The sequence below is a fragment of the Ovis aries genome, chromosome 25 (assembly GCF_016772045.2).
Source record: "Ovis aries strain OAR_USU_Benz2616 breed Rambouillet chromosome 25, ARS-UI_Ramb_v3.0, whole genome shotgun sequence".
Taxonomy (NCBI): Eukaryota; Metazoa; Chordata; class Mammalia; order Artiodactyla; family Bovidae; genus Ovis; species Ovis aries.
The window spans coordinates 13,597,790-13,612,468 of NC_056078.1; the positions used below are offsets into that span (position 1 = coordinate 13,597,790).

The 14,679-nt window shown below is 40.6% G+C and overlaps 1 protein-coding gene across 14 annotated transcripts in view; it reads left to right on the forward strand.

Annotated features, from left to right (window-relative positions):
- BICC1 (BicC family RNA binding protein 1) overlaps nucleotides 1-14,679 on the forward strand; it is a 397,066-nt gene that overhangs the window by 342,185 nt on the left and 40,202 nt on the right. For all 14 annotated transcript variants that reach the window (XM_060406437.1, XM_060406436.1, XM_060406439.1 and 11 more), the window contains 6 exons: nucleotides 595-726; nucleotides 3,192-3,378; nucleotides 5,205-5,366; nucleotides 5,968-6,164; nucleotides 6,299-6,431; nucleotides 7,222-7,378. In XM_060406437.1, the coding sequence (XP_060262420.1) occupies nucleotides 595-726; nucleotides 3,192-3,378; nucleotides 5,205-5,366; nucleotides 5,968-6,164; nucleotides 6,299-6,431; nucleotides 7,222-7,378 (968 nt within the window). The remainder of the gene's footprint in view (nucleotides 1-594; nucleotides 727-3,191; nucleotides 3,379-5,204; nucleotides 5,367-5,967; nucleotides 6,165-6,298; nucleotides 6,432-7,221; nucleotides 7,379-14,679) is intronic.

Consider the following 14,679-nt stretch of genomic DNA (forward strand, 5'->3'; position numbering starts at 1 on the left):
GTGTAGTTTGGAGAAGGGGCAGACATACACAGAGAGACCTGTGACTGCACAAGCCAAGCTGGGTGGAAATGTGGAGATTTTAAAATTCTGATACATGTTTAGATTTCATTCAGGGGACAGTAAAAAGCCTCCACTGTAAGTCTTTGAGCCAGACCACAAGATTACTACCCTTCATGTGGCTGAGAATATAGTTTCTGGCACCACCAACAAAGCTGAAGTCAGAGAATGGAAGAATTTTTCCAAGGGGGAGAGTAGGTAAAAAAAATTCATGGCCAGAAAGAGAAATACAAGACACTTATTTCCATCATCCTAAAGGTAGTTTCTACCCCTCCGTATTATTTCCACACCAGCCTTCTAAGCTATGTGAAGGCATATAATTTAGCTTTGACACGTTGGTTTATTCTTTTTTAATTAAACTTTTTATTTTGTATTGGAATACAGCTGATTAACAGCATGATAGTTGCTGGTGGACAGCAAAGGGACTCTTACTCTTTAAGTCTATAAAGTGTTGTGTATCTGTAGGCGTGTTAAACTATCGGATGTATAGACAACTTGTGTTTTACCCCCCACACTTTCCACTGTGGCACTTTCTAGGGTTGTCTTCCCCTTGTGCTGATGTTTGATATGAAGGAAGAAATTGAAGTCGATCCACAGTTCATTGCTCAGCTGATGGAACAGCTCGATGTCTTCATCAGTATTAAGCCAAAGCCGAAACAGCCAAGCAAGGTGGGTTCAGTGTCTGGGCCCACAGAGAACCAAGTGTCATATCACATTCAATATAGTATGATTTTCATGTAAATGAATATCTGCATATACATGGCACTTGATTTCTATATAATAGACACTGTTACATATTATATTTTACTTTATATAAAGGCAGATTTGTAACAGCATTCGTTACTGATCATTTTCTCTATATATGTGTTGGTTTTTGGAGTCTATTTGTGACCATTGTTTTAATTACATATATGGGAAGGAGACTTTTTTTTTCTCACTTTGCAGTCTGGTAACTTTAAGCTTTACTAAGTTGCCACAGAGTTGGTGAGCTAAATGTTGTGTTCTGTCCACATGTGTGTGTACAGATCCAAAGCAGTTTTAAAAATGCTTGGTTTATTTACTACTTGTGAGCCACTGTGCTCGCCCTGGAGGTTTGAAGAATAGGTGCCCATTCGCTTTCATAAATACTTCAGATAATTAAGTGTCCCTAGTTCAGCTTTCTTGGAGCTTCTCTCTTAAGATGTTGTAAAATTTCAGTAATTATATGTGCTGTCAAAAATTAAATGGGATAGGTCCGATGATATTAAGTGCTGGTAAGGATATGAGGAAAGAGAAATGTTCCTGCATTAAATTGGGTAAGTTGGCCCAAGCACTTTAAAAGTAGTTTGTGATCATTTGATCACAAAAACACTGATATTCTACCACCAGCGATTCTATTTCTAGTCACACGTGCTGAGGAAACCTTTGTATCAGAAGTCAATCGACAAGAGTGGTGTTGAATAAAAAAAAGCAAGTTGATGAAGTCAGTCAGAAAGAGGAAAACAAATATCATATACTGATGCATATATATGAAATCTAGAAAGATGGTGCTGATGAACCTATTTGCAGAGCAGCAGTGGAGATGCAGACACAGAGAACAGACTTATACACATGGTCGGAGAGGGAGGGGAGGAGAGGGCGGGATGTACGGAGCGAGTAACATGGAAACATACATTACCGTATGGAAAATAGACAGTGGGAATTTGCCGTATGATTCAGGGAACTCAAACCAGCGCCCTGCGATGACCTGGAGGGTGGAATTGGGAGGGAGGAGGGGAGGGATGTTCAGCAGGGAGGGGACATGGGTATGCCGGTGGCTGATTCATGTTGGTGTTTGGCAGAAACCAACCCAATGCTCTAAAGCAATTATCCTTCAATTAAAAATAAATAAATTTTTTAAAATGTGGAAAAAAAAACAAGTTATACAACAACATATACTAAATGGTAACATATATTTTTATTATAGTAGATAAAACACCAGTCATGCCTTTAAAATTTCTAAACTATGAATTTTATCATATATGCATATGGTACATGTATAAAAATATGTATTGTTATATATGTGTATGTATGCAAATAATGTGGTAGTCAGTGTCTAACATGAGAAAAAAAATCATGCCTTCCTCAAAGCAAACTTTAAAGGAAAAGATAGGATTGATTCTAAACGAGTTTGCTATATTGAGTTTAAAATTAGAGAATAGGACATTAACTTTATGTATTGTGAAGCTTCGTATTTGACTAATTTGAGTTGACTAGAGTCACTGTAGGTAGTACTGGGATGAAAAGAGGCAAATGAAAGAGACTTTGCAGGTAAAGATGGACAGGCCCAGAAGAGTTCTGGAGCTCAGCAAGAAGTGAGCAGAGGTCGGGAAAATGGTAAACGAGAGCTCTGAAACCTGGCAGCATCCCAGAGCTTTTTAATCATGCCTCCCCGGCCTCCAGGCTGACCACTGCTTTAACTGCTTTGTCAGCCACACATTTTCTTTATTTTCCATTGGAGGCTTTCCCTCATGGGTTCAGATTTCCAATTCTCTAGATGAGTCCATTGAGGAAAAAAAGATTTATTGTTTGGGAATTTGTTTCACCATAAGCTTTGCCATAGGTATGTCATCAGCGAGGAAGAGTGGTACCTCCAGGTCCATTAGTCAACCGGTAGACTGCAAATGTTGAATGTAAATGACCATTACTGTGCAGTCTATCTGTGGTGACAAATTTGATTTTTGAAAGCTGAGATAAATGGGGGGAGCCTTAATGTAAAGACAAGAGGATGGAAACGAGAATGGGCTGTAGGACAGACGGGCCTAGGGTCCTCTAGCGGCCCCCTGCAGCTGCACTGTGACTTTGGGTCTTCACTGAACACGCATAATAATTTCGCCCCCTAAGGTTCTGCAGGAATTAGAGTATTTGTGCAGCTTCCATCACAGTGCCTGGGATGGAGGACACACCGAGTAAGTGGTAATTAACCTTTTGTGCTTTTACCAAAAGGAGTAAACTTAGGAAATAAGTGTTTAGAATTTGCAGTTGACTTTAAGGCAGCATTGATCCATACCCTGAGTGGAATTCTTATTATCATGCTCATTTTCTCACCCCCTTCCCCAATTCATGGTAGACTTCTTGCGTGTCACTTTTTTCTTTCTCATTATGTGTTTTCATAGTCTGTGATTGTGAAAAGTGTTGAGCGAAATGCCTTAAATATGTATGAAGCAAGGAAATGTCTCCTCGGACTTGAAAGCAGTGGGGTTTCCATAGCAACCAGCCCGTCCCCAGCGTCCTGCCCTGCCGGCCTGGCATGTCCCAGCCTGGATATCTTAGCTTCTGCAGGCCTTGGACTCACTGGACTAGGTATAAAATTTATTATTACAGCCCTTCTCAGTCACCAGAGGATTGCTTATCCAGTTCCCTTTCTTTCTACTCTCTGGGGCTACATTTTAGAGGCTCTTTTTCCCTTCTTTAGGTCCTGTAGGTGAAAAGCAACACAACTCGGATCAATCTATTTTGATTTTTTGTTGTTGTTGTTGTTGTTGTTAGACTCTCTGGATTTCTGTTACCTGGATTCTTTTTATTTCTGCATAAATAATCAAGGTCTGGCTGTTTTATTTTCGGTGGCTGTGTTTGTTCTTCTAAATTAAGAATGCCATGGAGAGTGAAGTGAGCAGGCTGACTATAATTTATGTGTTTGTTCTTTCTTGCATTAGCAATATTGCCATCAGTCCCTAGAGATAAAGATTATCCAGTTTGCTTTACAAAAAGTAATTGCAAATCTGCATGTGGGGTGGGCAGAGGGGGAGGTGAAGGCAAGCAGAACCGTCCTGCCAGTGGTTACTTTTGCCTGGTCCAGACACAAAGGAACCCTAGCCTGCAGCCACCATGGGAAGCAAATGGACCTGCATTTACCTCTGAGGTAAAGAAGAGAAAGATGGAAGAAAACATCAGCTTGGTGCTTTAGTTTTTTAAGAAAGCAGGGTGAGCCATTTAATAGTCATGGTGTGGTATGAACTGTCTCATTTATAGATTCCCGTTTTGTTGGATAAAGTTCATTGCTATATTACAGTTATTCTAGGTTCACTACTTTTTTGTACATTTTTAGTAGCTTGTGTATAAAAAGTTAATGCAATGACCCTCACAAATCATTCTGCCTCAGTGCTGATTTGAAACAAAAAATACTCTTCTGCGTGCATGCTCAGTCACTCCATCATGTCTAACTCTTGGCGACCCCAGGGACTGTAGCCTACCAGGCTCCACCATCCATGGGATTATCCCGGCAAGAATATCCAAGTGGGTTGCCATTTCCTCTTCCAGGGGTTCTTCCGACCCAGGGATCGAACCAACATCTTCTGCGTCTCCTGAATTGGCAGGTGGATTCTTTACCCATGAGCCACCTGGGAAGCCCTAACAAAAATACTCTCAGCAGTCTTTACATTTTTCAGTAGCTATTCTAGCTTTTTAAAGAGGTAATGTGGTTATAATACGATGAAGGTTCCAAGTAGCCCCGCCCAGACACCATTAGAAGTACAGACAAATTTTCCTCCTTGGCCCGTAATCTCCCAAAGCTGTCCCTTCCACTGGAGATGCTGAACAGGATTGTGAGAATAGAGCACTGCTTGTAAGTCAGGAAATGCCAGTCAGGCACTTTGGCAGGAACTTGAGATCTTCTTTCGAACGTGGTATGAAAGCTTTGTCAGGGAGGCCAGCCTCTCTGCAGATGAACCAAAGGAAACTGTCCTATTGCAGGGAAACATTTCCCAATTCACTGCTAATTGTAAGTGGTTTAGAAAGAGTTTTGTTTGTTTTTTTTTTAAAGCAGATGACACATGAGTTATGCAGAGAAATTAAAATTGGGTTTCCACTTGAGCACAGTTTCGTTCATGCTGGCTCACTGAAATGATTCCAAAGCAGCCGGTGGTCTCCAGGCCCTGAGGTCTATCCTGGTCTGAGCTCCCTTGTCCTTCCATTTCTGGATCTGTTTGTGGACAAACAGGGTCCAGTGTTGGAGCTGTGTATCATGCGGTATTTCATGTGGATATTTGAAAGAAGGTAATCTGTCACTCATACCTTATGACTGCAAAACATCAGATTCTATGAATGTGCATTCCTAACGGCAATATCGATGCCATCTGTATATTACAGTCTTGAATTTATGTGTATTGACTTTACATTCATCTTTTCAGGTCTTTTGGGACCCACCACCTTATCTCTCAACACTTCAACAACCCCAAACTCACTTTTAAATGCTCTGAATAGCTCAGTCAGTCCTTTGCAAAGTCCGAGTTCTGGCACCCCCAGCCCCACCTTGTGGGCACCTCCACTTGCTAATACTTCAAGTGCCACAGGTCAGTAGTATTTAAGTACAATCGAAGGTGTGTATTCCTAGGTATTATTGGTTTCTAAGTAAAATTTACTAGTGGTTCCGTTTCCTCAGGGAAAAACTATGGCTCAGAGCATACTGCAGCCAAAAAATTCTCCAAAGTGTCAATCAGTTAAAATGAAGCATAATTAAACAGTGAGTTTTTCATAAAAGTAATATGTAATCTTCAGATGTGACAAGCAGATCAGGAAAAAGAGCGTGATATACACAGAGCAATGGCAGAAACACCCGAGGGTCACTGACCTGGTAACTAGGAAATGCAGGTTCTAGTTTGACAAATTTGCTTAGTAGTCTAATGCACTTGCAAAGTCTAGCTATTAATAGTTTCCTTGTCTGTACAATGAAGAGCTTAGATTAAATACTCTCTAAAATGTTGTTCCATTCTAATACTCCTTTGTTTGTATAGTAATGTGTTAAACCTATTAACAGAGGTATCAAAATTAAATTTTCTTCAGCCTTGACAGCAACAAGTTACTTTTTTGTTGTTACTTAAAATAACAAAACAATGCTTCTTGATTGTGAGTTGCTTCGTGTCTAATACCTGTCTTCGTGAAATGCTGTTGTAGGTTTTTCTGCTATACCACACCTTATGATTCCATCCACTGCCCAAGCCACGTTAACCAATATTTTGTTGTCTGGAGTACCCACTTATGGGCACACAGCTCCGTCTCCTCCTCCTGGCTTGACGCCTGTTGATGTTCATATCAACACTATGCAGACAGACAGCAAAAAAATCTCTGCTGCTCTAAATGGACACACACAGGTAATGCCCTTTAGCAAGAAGCTTGTGATTTATGCTGTTCGTAAACGAGAAGCCACTGGTAACATTCTACCTGAAATGAAATGAATTTTAGGATTGTGACCATATCTCTGTGCTATTTTCTACCATTATTTTAGTCTCCAAGTATAAAATATGGTGCAATATCCACTTCATCACTTGGAGAAAAAGTGCTGAGTGCGAATCATGGTGACCCATCCCGGCAGACAACTGGATCTGAGCAGACATCTCCCAAATCAAACCCCACGGAAGGTATCTTTCCTTCTGAACTTCAGCCTGCTCTGTTGATTGGATAAAGGGATCGTAAAAAGTCTATGCAGTGATGTTTGAGTTGGTTTTGCTAACTGGTTATGACTCATCCTGCCTCAAGGATGCAGAAAGACAGTATCTTGAACAAAGCTCCAAAGAACATGATGAAAGAGCACTTTCCCATTCCACTGGAACTTCCTACATTAAAGTGAATGTAATTGTGCAGCAGGAAAGCATTAATTTGCTGTGTAATTTTTTTTCCAAGTAGAGTATTTCTTTTTTTTTTTTTTTCAAAGTAACCTGGAATTTGTGTTCCTGCCTTTTTTTTTTTAAATTTTAATTGGAGGCTAATTACTTATAATATTGTGGTGGTTTTTGCCATACATTTCTATCAATCTTTAAAAAATATGAGGGTCTACTTTTCAAATTGCATCTTGCATTTTTAAGATAGCCTTAATTTAAGGTATCATCTCTGTAGCTGAAAGCTCTTATGCTGTGTCTCCATAGAGTCAGAATCTGATTAGCTTCTATTGCCGGTGGTTGTTGATAGTAAGGTGATATTTTGCTTTTTTTTTCTTTTTTTGATGTGAACCATTTTTAAGTCTTTATTGTATTTGTTTACAATACTGCTCTGTTTAATATTTTGGTCTTTTGGCTGCGAGGCATGTGAGATGTTAGCTTTCCGACCAGGGACTGAACCCTTCACCCCCTGTATTGGAAGGCAAAGTCTTAACCACTGGACTCCCAGGGAAGTCTCCTGGATTTTTACTTTTTTTTTTCTTCTCCTCTACAGGTTGTAATGATGCTTTTGTTGAAGTAGGCATGCCTCGAAGTCCTTCCCATTCTGGAAATGCTGGTGACTTGAAACAGATGATGGGTCCCCCCAAAGTTTCCTGTGCCAAGAGGCAGACAGTAGAACTGTTGCAAGGCACGAAAAATTCACACTTACAGTATGTGTCTTAATCCTGAAGCCCTTGACCCTTTGAAAGAAAGTATGTAGCGGGTTGGATGTATGTTAAACTGAATAGTTAGTGCTCTTTTATTTGTGTTTTTTTTTGTAATTTCTTCTTATAATTACCTTTTCTTTTTACTTTTAAAAATTTTATTAAGAAATAGTGTCTGGTAACCTTCACCTTTATTATAAAACAAAATTCAACTAAGTAAATTGAAAGATCAAATTTATTTTATTCAACAGTTCATGAATCAGCAGCATCCCATGGCAAATGGGATGCTAAATCTTAGTGTTTTATCTGATTTGAAAAGGACCTGGATATTTAGTGACTATCCATCATTTAATTTAGCAAAACTTTAAGGTTTTAGGTTACAAATAATATTTTAGAGAAACTATTTAAAAAATGTACTGGAAAACTTTTATCTCATTTACATTTGCTGTAATCCCCTTTTATCTTTAGGGGATATGTTTCAAGACTTGCAATGGATGCTTGAAACCATGGATAGTCCTGAATTCCACATATTCTCTGTTTTTTCTATACATATATAACTCTGATAAAATTTAATTTATGAATTAGGTACAGTTAGAGATTAACAAAAACTAACGAACACTTGCAACAATATGAGTTATGTGAATGTGGTCTCTCTCATTTTATCTCTGTCTCTAAATATCTAATTGTACTATACTCACCCTTCTTCTTGTGATGATGTGAGATGATGGAATGCCTGTGATGAAGTGAAGTAAGGCGAGTGATGTACGCCTTGGTGCTGTACTGTTAGGCTATTACTGACTTTCTGATGGTAGGTCAGGAGAAGGATCATGACTCTGGATCGGAGAGCCATGTCACTGTTCATGGTTGGGGAGTCCCAGGATGGGGTAGAGAGACGTGGCAAGAAGTTTCATCACACTATTCAGAACAGCAAACTGTGAAATTTATGACTTATTTTTGAAATTTTTCTTCTAATATTTTCAGACTGAGGTTGATGGTAGGTAACTAAAATCATGGAAATTGAAACCACAGATTAAGGGGGACTACTGGATTCAATTTACTTGATTTATGTAAGCACTTAATCTTTTAAAGCCACTTTAATAGAGCTTTTTTATGAATTAATTTTGGCAGTACCATCTGTAGGTGGAAAATTCAGTACATCTCTAACACATAGATTGTTGTTGTTTAGTTGATAAGTCGTGTCTAACTCTTTTGTTATTCTTTTATAGCCCACCAGGCTCCTCTGTCCGTGGGATTTCCCAGGCAAGAATACTGGAGTGGGGTGCCATTTCTTTCTCCAGGGGATCTTCCCAGCTCAGAGATCAGACCTACTTCTCCTGCACTGGTAGGCAGATGCTTTACCACTGAGCCACCTGGGAAGCCCCCAACACATATATAGACACACATGAATTGACAGAGACCTTTGGGGTTCCACTTTTAAATTACTGCTGTGACTCAAGTACAATAGTACAGAATTTAACTAGTCATTAAAAAGTGTTGGATTTAAGTGTTTTCTCATAGGTGAAATAAGTCTGCTCAAAGGGGTGAAATTTTTTACTGCACTGGTGGGGAAGACACTTAAAATTTTTTTTGCCCACCTATGTTTCAGATTATCTTTTCCTTTTGTTCATCTTTTGATGAGAATTAACTCCCAGAACTTTTTTGGGGGGTTATCTTTTTTTTTTTCAAACTTTAAACTTTTTATTTTATATTGGGGTATAGCCGATTAATGGGCTTCCTAGGTGGTGCTAGTGGTAAAGAACCCATCTGCCAGTGCAGGTAGACACAAGAGATGCAGGTTTGATCCCTGGGTCAGGAAGATCCCCAGAAGGAAGGCATGGCAACTCACTCCAGTATTCTTGCCTGGAGAATCCCATGGACAGAGGTGGGCTACAGTCAATGGGGTCACAGAGTCAGACGTGACTGAAGTGACTACGTATGCACGCATAGCCGATTAACAGCGTGTGGTACTTTCAGGTCAACAGTGAAGGGATTCAGCCATATATATACGTGTATTCATTCTCCCCCAAACCCCCCTCCCATCCAGGCTGGTGCATCACATTGAGTCCCATGTGCTGTGCAGCAGGTCCTTGTTGGTTATCCATTTTGAATGTAGCAGTGTGTACATGTCAGTCCCAAACTCCCTAACTATATGGGGTGTCATATGATATTTCTCCTTGTCTGTCTGCTTTACTCAGTATGACACCCTCTAGATCAATCCATGTTGCTCCCGCTCAGAAAATGGGCAAAAGACCTGCATGGACATTTCTCCAAAGAGGATGTCCAGACGGCCAACAGGCACATGAAAAGATGCTCAGCATTGCTAGTTATTAGAAAAATGCAAATCAAAACTAGAGTGAGATGTCACCTCACAGGTCAGAATGGCTATCATCAAAAAATCCACAAACAACAAATGCTGGAGAGGGTGTGGAGAGAAGGGACCCCTCCTCCTACAGTGTAGGAGGGGATGTAAACTGGTACAGCCACTATGGAGAACAGTATGGAGGTTCCTTAAAAAACTAAAAATAGAGCTACCATGTAACCCTGCAATCCCACTCCTGGGCATGTGTCCAGAGAAAAACATGATCTCAGAGGATACATGTACGCCAGTGTTCATTGCAGCACTGTTTACAAGCCAAGATATGGAAGCGAACTGAAGCCCATAGACAGATAAAGAAGATGTAATACACATATACAATATACATATACAATATTACTCAGCATTAAAAAGAATGAAATGATCCCATAAGTTTTTAGTGTGACATTTGCATCTCAAAGGTACAGGGAAAGAATAAAATTTCCTCCAAGGACTTTGGCTTCCTAAGGCCAGAATTTCTACAATACTAATGAGATAAATAGGGGAGGTTTTAGGACTGATAAAAGGAATAGATGTTAGTAATAAGTTCCTAGTTTTGCAGAGACTTCTAAGATAAGGAAAAAGAGTTGTTCTTAATTTTCCCCCAAATTGGATTGCAGCCTAAGTGACATTATAGTTTGAGCCACCCATCCAAGTACATTATCCTTAATTTCCTTTTAAAAAAAATATCAGGGAGAAGATTTCTAACTAAGATGGAAATCAAAAGATTTCTGTGTTCTGGATTTAGAGCTGTTTGCCTTTGAATATTTTAGTGCATCCTTTCACAAGCGCTTTAGAGCATTTTTCTTTCCCTCTGGGTGCATAGGTAGTTTCATTTTGCTTAAGGGAAAAGGTGTTAAAAAAAACTCCCATCAGCTTTTGAATATCAGCTTCCAAATTTTGACCAACTTCTGATTACAGATACACTTTAGTTCAGTCACTCAGTCGTGTCCGACTCTTTGCGACCCCAAAAACTGCAGCACGCCAGACCGCCCTGTCCATCACCAACTACCGGAGTCCACCCAAACCCATGTCCATTGAGTCAGTGATGCCATCCAACCATCTCATTCTCCGTCATCCCCTTCTCATCCTGCCCTCAATCTTTCCCAGCTTCAGGGTCTTTTCAGATGAATCAGCTCTTCACATCAGGTGGCCAAAGTATTGGAGTTTCAGCTTCAACATCAGTCTTACCAGTGAACACCCAGGACTACTGATCTCCTTTAGGATGGACTGGTTGGATTTCCTTGCAGTCCAAGGGACTCTCAAGAGGCTTCTCCAACACAGCACTTCAAAAGCATCAATTCTTCGGCGCTCAGCTTTTTTATAGTCCAAGTCTCACATCGATACATGACCACTGGAAAAACCATAGCCTTGACCTTTGTTGACAAAGTAATGTCTCTGCTTTTTAATATGCTGTCTAGGTTGGTCATAACTTTCCTTCCAAGGAGTAAGCGTCTTTTTACTTCATGGCTGCAGTCACCATGTGCAGTGATTTTGGAGCCCAGAAAAATAAAGTCAGCCACTGTTTACACTCTTTCCCCATGTATTTGCCATGAAGTGATGGGACCAGATGCCATGATCTTTGTTTTCTGAATGTTGAGCTTTAAGCCAACTTTTTCACTCTCCTCTTTCACTTTGATCAAGAGGCTCTTTAGTTCTTCTTCAGTTTCTGCCTTAAGGGTGGTGTCATCTGCATATCGGAGGTTATTGATATTTCTCCTGACAATCTTGATTCCAGCTTGTGCTTCTTCGAGCCCAGCATTTCTCATGATGTACTCTGCATATAAGTTAAATAAGCAGGGTGACAATATACAGCCTTGATGTACTCCTTTTCCTATTTGGAACCAAGTGAGTTGTTCCATATCTAGTTCTAACTGTTGCTTCCTGACCTGCATACAGGTTTCTGAAGAGGCAGGTCAGGTGGTCTGGTATTCCCATCTCTTTGAGAATTTTCTACAGTTTATTGTGATCCACACGGTCAGAGGCTTTGGCATAGTCAATAAAGCAGAAATAGATGTTTTCTGGAACTCTCTTGTTTTTTCAATGATCCAGTGGATGTTGGCAATTTGATCTCTGGTTCCTCTGGCTTTTCTAAAACCAGCTTGAACATCTGGAAGTTCATGGTTCACGTATTGCTGAAGCCTGGCTTGGAGAATTTTGAGCATTCCTTTGCTAGCATGTGAGATGAGTGCAACTGTGTGGTAGTTTGAGCATTCTTTGGCATTGCCTTTCTTTGGATTGGAATGAAAACTGACCTTTTCTAGTCCTATGGCCATTGCTGAGTTTTCCAAATTTGCTGGCATATTGAATGCAGTACTTTCACAGCATCATCTTTCAGGATTTGAAATAGCTCAACTGGAATTCCATCACCTCCACTAGCTTTGTTCGTGGTGATGCTTTCTAAGGCCCACTTGACTTCACATTCCAGGATGTCTAGCTCTAGGTGAGTGAGCATACACCATCATGATTATCTTTTTTGTACAGTTCTTCTGTGTATTCTTGCCACCTCTTCTTAATATCTTCTGCTTCTGTTAGGTCCATACCATTTCTGTCCTTTATCGAGCCCATCTTTGCATGAAATGTTCCTTTGGTATCTCTCATTTTCTTGAAGAGATCTCTAGTCTTTCCCATTCTATTGTTTTCCTCTATTTCTTTGCATTGATTACTGAGGAAGGCTTTCGTATCTCTCCTTGCTATTCTTTGTAACTCTGCATTCAAATGGGTATATCTTTCCTTTCTCCTCTGCTTTTCACGTCCCTTCTTTTCACAGCTATTTGTAAGGCCTCCTCAGACAGCCATTTTGCTTTTTTGCATTTCTTTTTCTTGGGGATGGTCTTGATTTCTGTCTCCTGTACAATGTCACAAACCTCCATCCATAGTTCATCAGGCACTCTGTCTATCAGATGTAGTCCCTTACATCTATTTCTCACTTCCACTGTATAGTCATAAGGGATTTGATTTAGCTCGTACCTGAATGGTCTAGTGGTTTTCTCCACTTTCTTCAATTTCAGTCTGAATTTGGCAATAAGGAGTTCATGATCTGAGCCACAGTCAGCTTCCAGTCTTGTTTTTGCTGACTGTATAGTGCTTCTCCATCTTTGGCTGCAAAGAATATAATCAGTCTGATTTCTGTGTCGACCATCTGGTGATGTCCATTATAGAATCTTCTCTTGCTTAAAAAACAAAACAAAAAAGCTTTCAACTCTCTTGTCAGTTTTCCATATAGACAAACAGTAAATATTTCTGGCAGTGTTGAACAACCCCTTGGACTTAAAAGCTATTTGAAATAGGAGTGCAAAAATTATTTTATTTTCCTTTCTTTATTGGGTACTATACACAGAGATCCAGGAGTGCTGGCTCTGGTAAGAATTCTCACCCTTAGCTGACTTCTGCCAGTTTTTTGAGAATCTCATCTGTAGGCTCCAAGGAGGGTTTAAAATAGATGGTTAGCTCCAGTGTCTGTCAGAATTTGGCAAAGTTTTTCATTCATTTCTATTTAATTTCCCTTAGCTGTTTAAGGGAGTAATGTAGCAGTTTACAAGAAAATCCCTCAGAATCGCATCCATTTTGGGAAAGGCCGGTACTGAGACCCTCTTATGAGGATGTCTGCTGATGCTGAAACTCGGCCTTTGTGCATCAGCGCTGAATTGAATCTCAGAGTGATGCTGGGGTGAAATAGAAAAGAATAGCTTTATTACTTTGCAGAGCAAAAGAGGACACTTCAGGCTCGTGCCCTGGAAAACTGTCCCAACATGGAGGGTTTAGTGAGTTTTACAGTAATAGTTCTAGGGCAGGTTGCTGATAAGGATCAGGGCGTGTGCAGGCCTCCATTCCTCAGGCGGTCTCCTCACCTGAGGAGCTTCCTAACCTACCCAGCTTCTCTGGTTCTCAAGGCTGTCAAACCGTGAGCTTCCCTCTGGGATGACAGCTGCTTCCTCAGCTAGTTTGTCTCCCATTTGTTGAGGGTTTTAGTTCCCTGCTGCTGCTGCTGCTGCTGCTGCTGCTGAGTCGCTTCAGTCGTGTCCGACTCTGTGTGACCCCTAAAAGAACTCAAAGATGTTAAGTGTATCTGACTGAGGTGGAGCCAGGACCCTGCCCCAAGGCCGCACCACTGTTTCTTGGCTGCTCCTCCCTTGTCTCTGAATCCCCTTCCTTTGATTAGCAACTGTTCAAATCTGCCCTTTGGAACTCAGGGAAGATTATACAGGCCAGAGCTTATTCCCTACATAGAAGAAACCGGGGACACAGAAAGGCTTCATGACTAGAAGCCCCACGACCACTAACATGGTGGACTTTTGTTGCGGTCTTGCAGTCTCTTCAGAGTGGAAAGACAGTTCAGACAGGATTACTAGAATGAGCACTCAGAGAGGATGGGGGGTTCCGGGTGGTCCAGTGGTTAGGACTCTGCGCTCTCACTGGTGAGGGCCTGGGTTCCATCCCGTGTTGGGGAACTAAAATCCCACAAGCAGCATGACATGGCCAAAAAAAGAAAAGTATAGAGGACAGCAGTAGCACATAGCCAGTCATACTATCTCTTGTTTTAGGAACCTCTTGCGTCTTTAATTTTTCATTAGCCTTCTTGCAGTGAATCTTTCAGTGAAGCTATTTTGGAATTAAGCCTTTTGGAGCATTCTGCACGTCAATTAAAATAGGTATCCTTCCCCCCACCCTTGTTTTTTTGTGGGAGTGGGGCAGGAAAGCTCTTGCTTTTAAGTGCAGTTCTTAAATGATCTTATATAATTGGAATATTCCTCATAATGGCCATTCTAATTATAGGCTGTCTTTAGTAACACTGACATTTTTATAGATAGTTACAGCTTCCAGGGCCATAGTTCTTAGATGTAAAATCAGCAAGTGTACCAGAAGGTAGAGTGCTTAACTCTTTGAATATTAAGGATCCCATTTGCTTCAGCTAAGCCTTTTTTGGGTTTGGGGGAGCCACATTAATATGTGC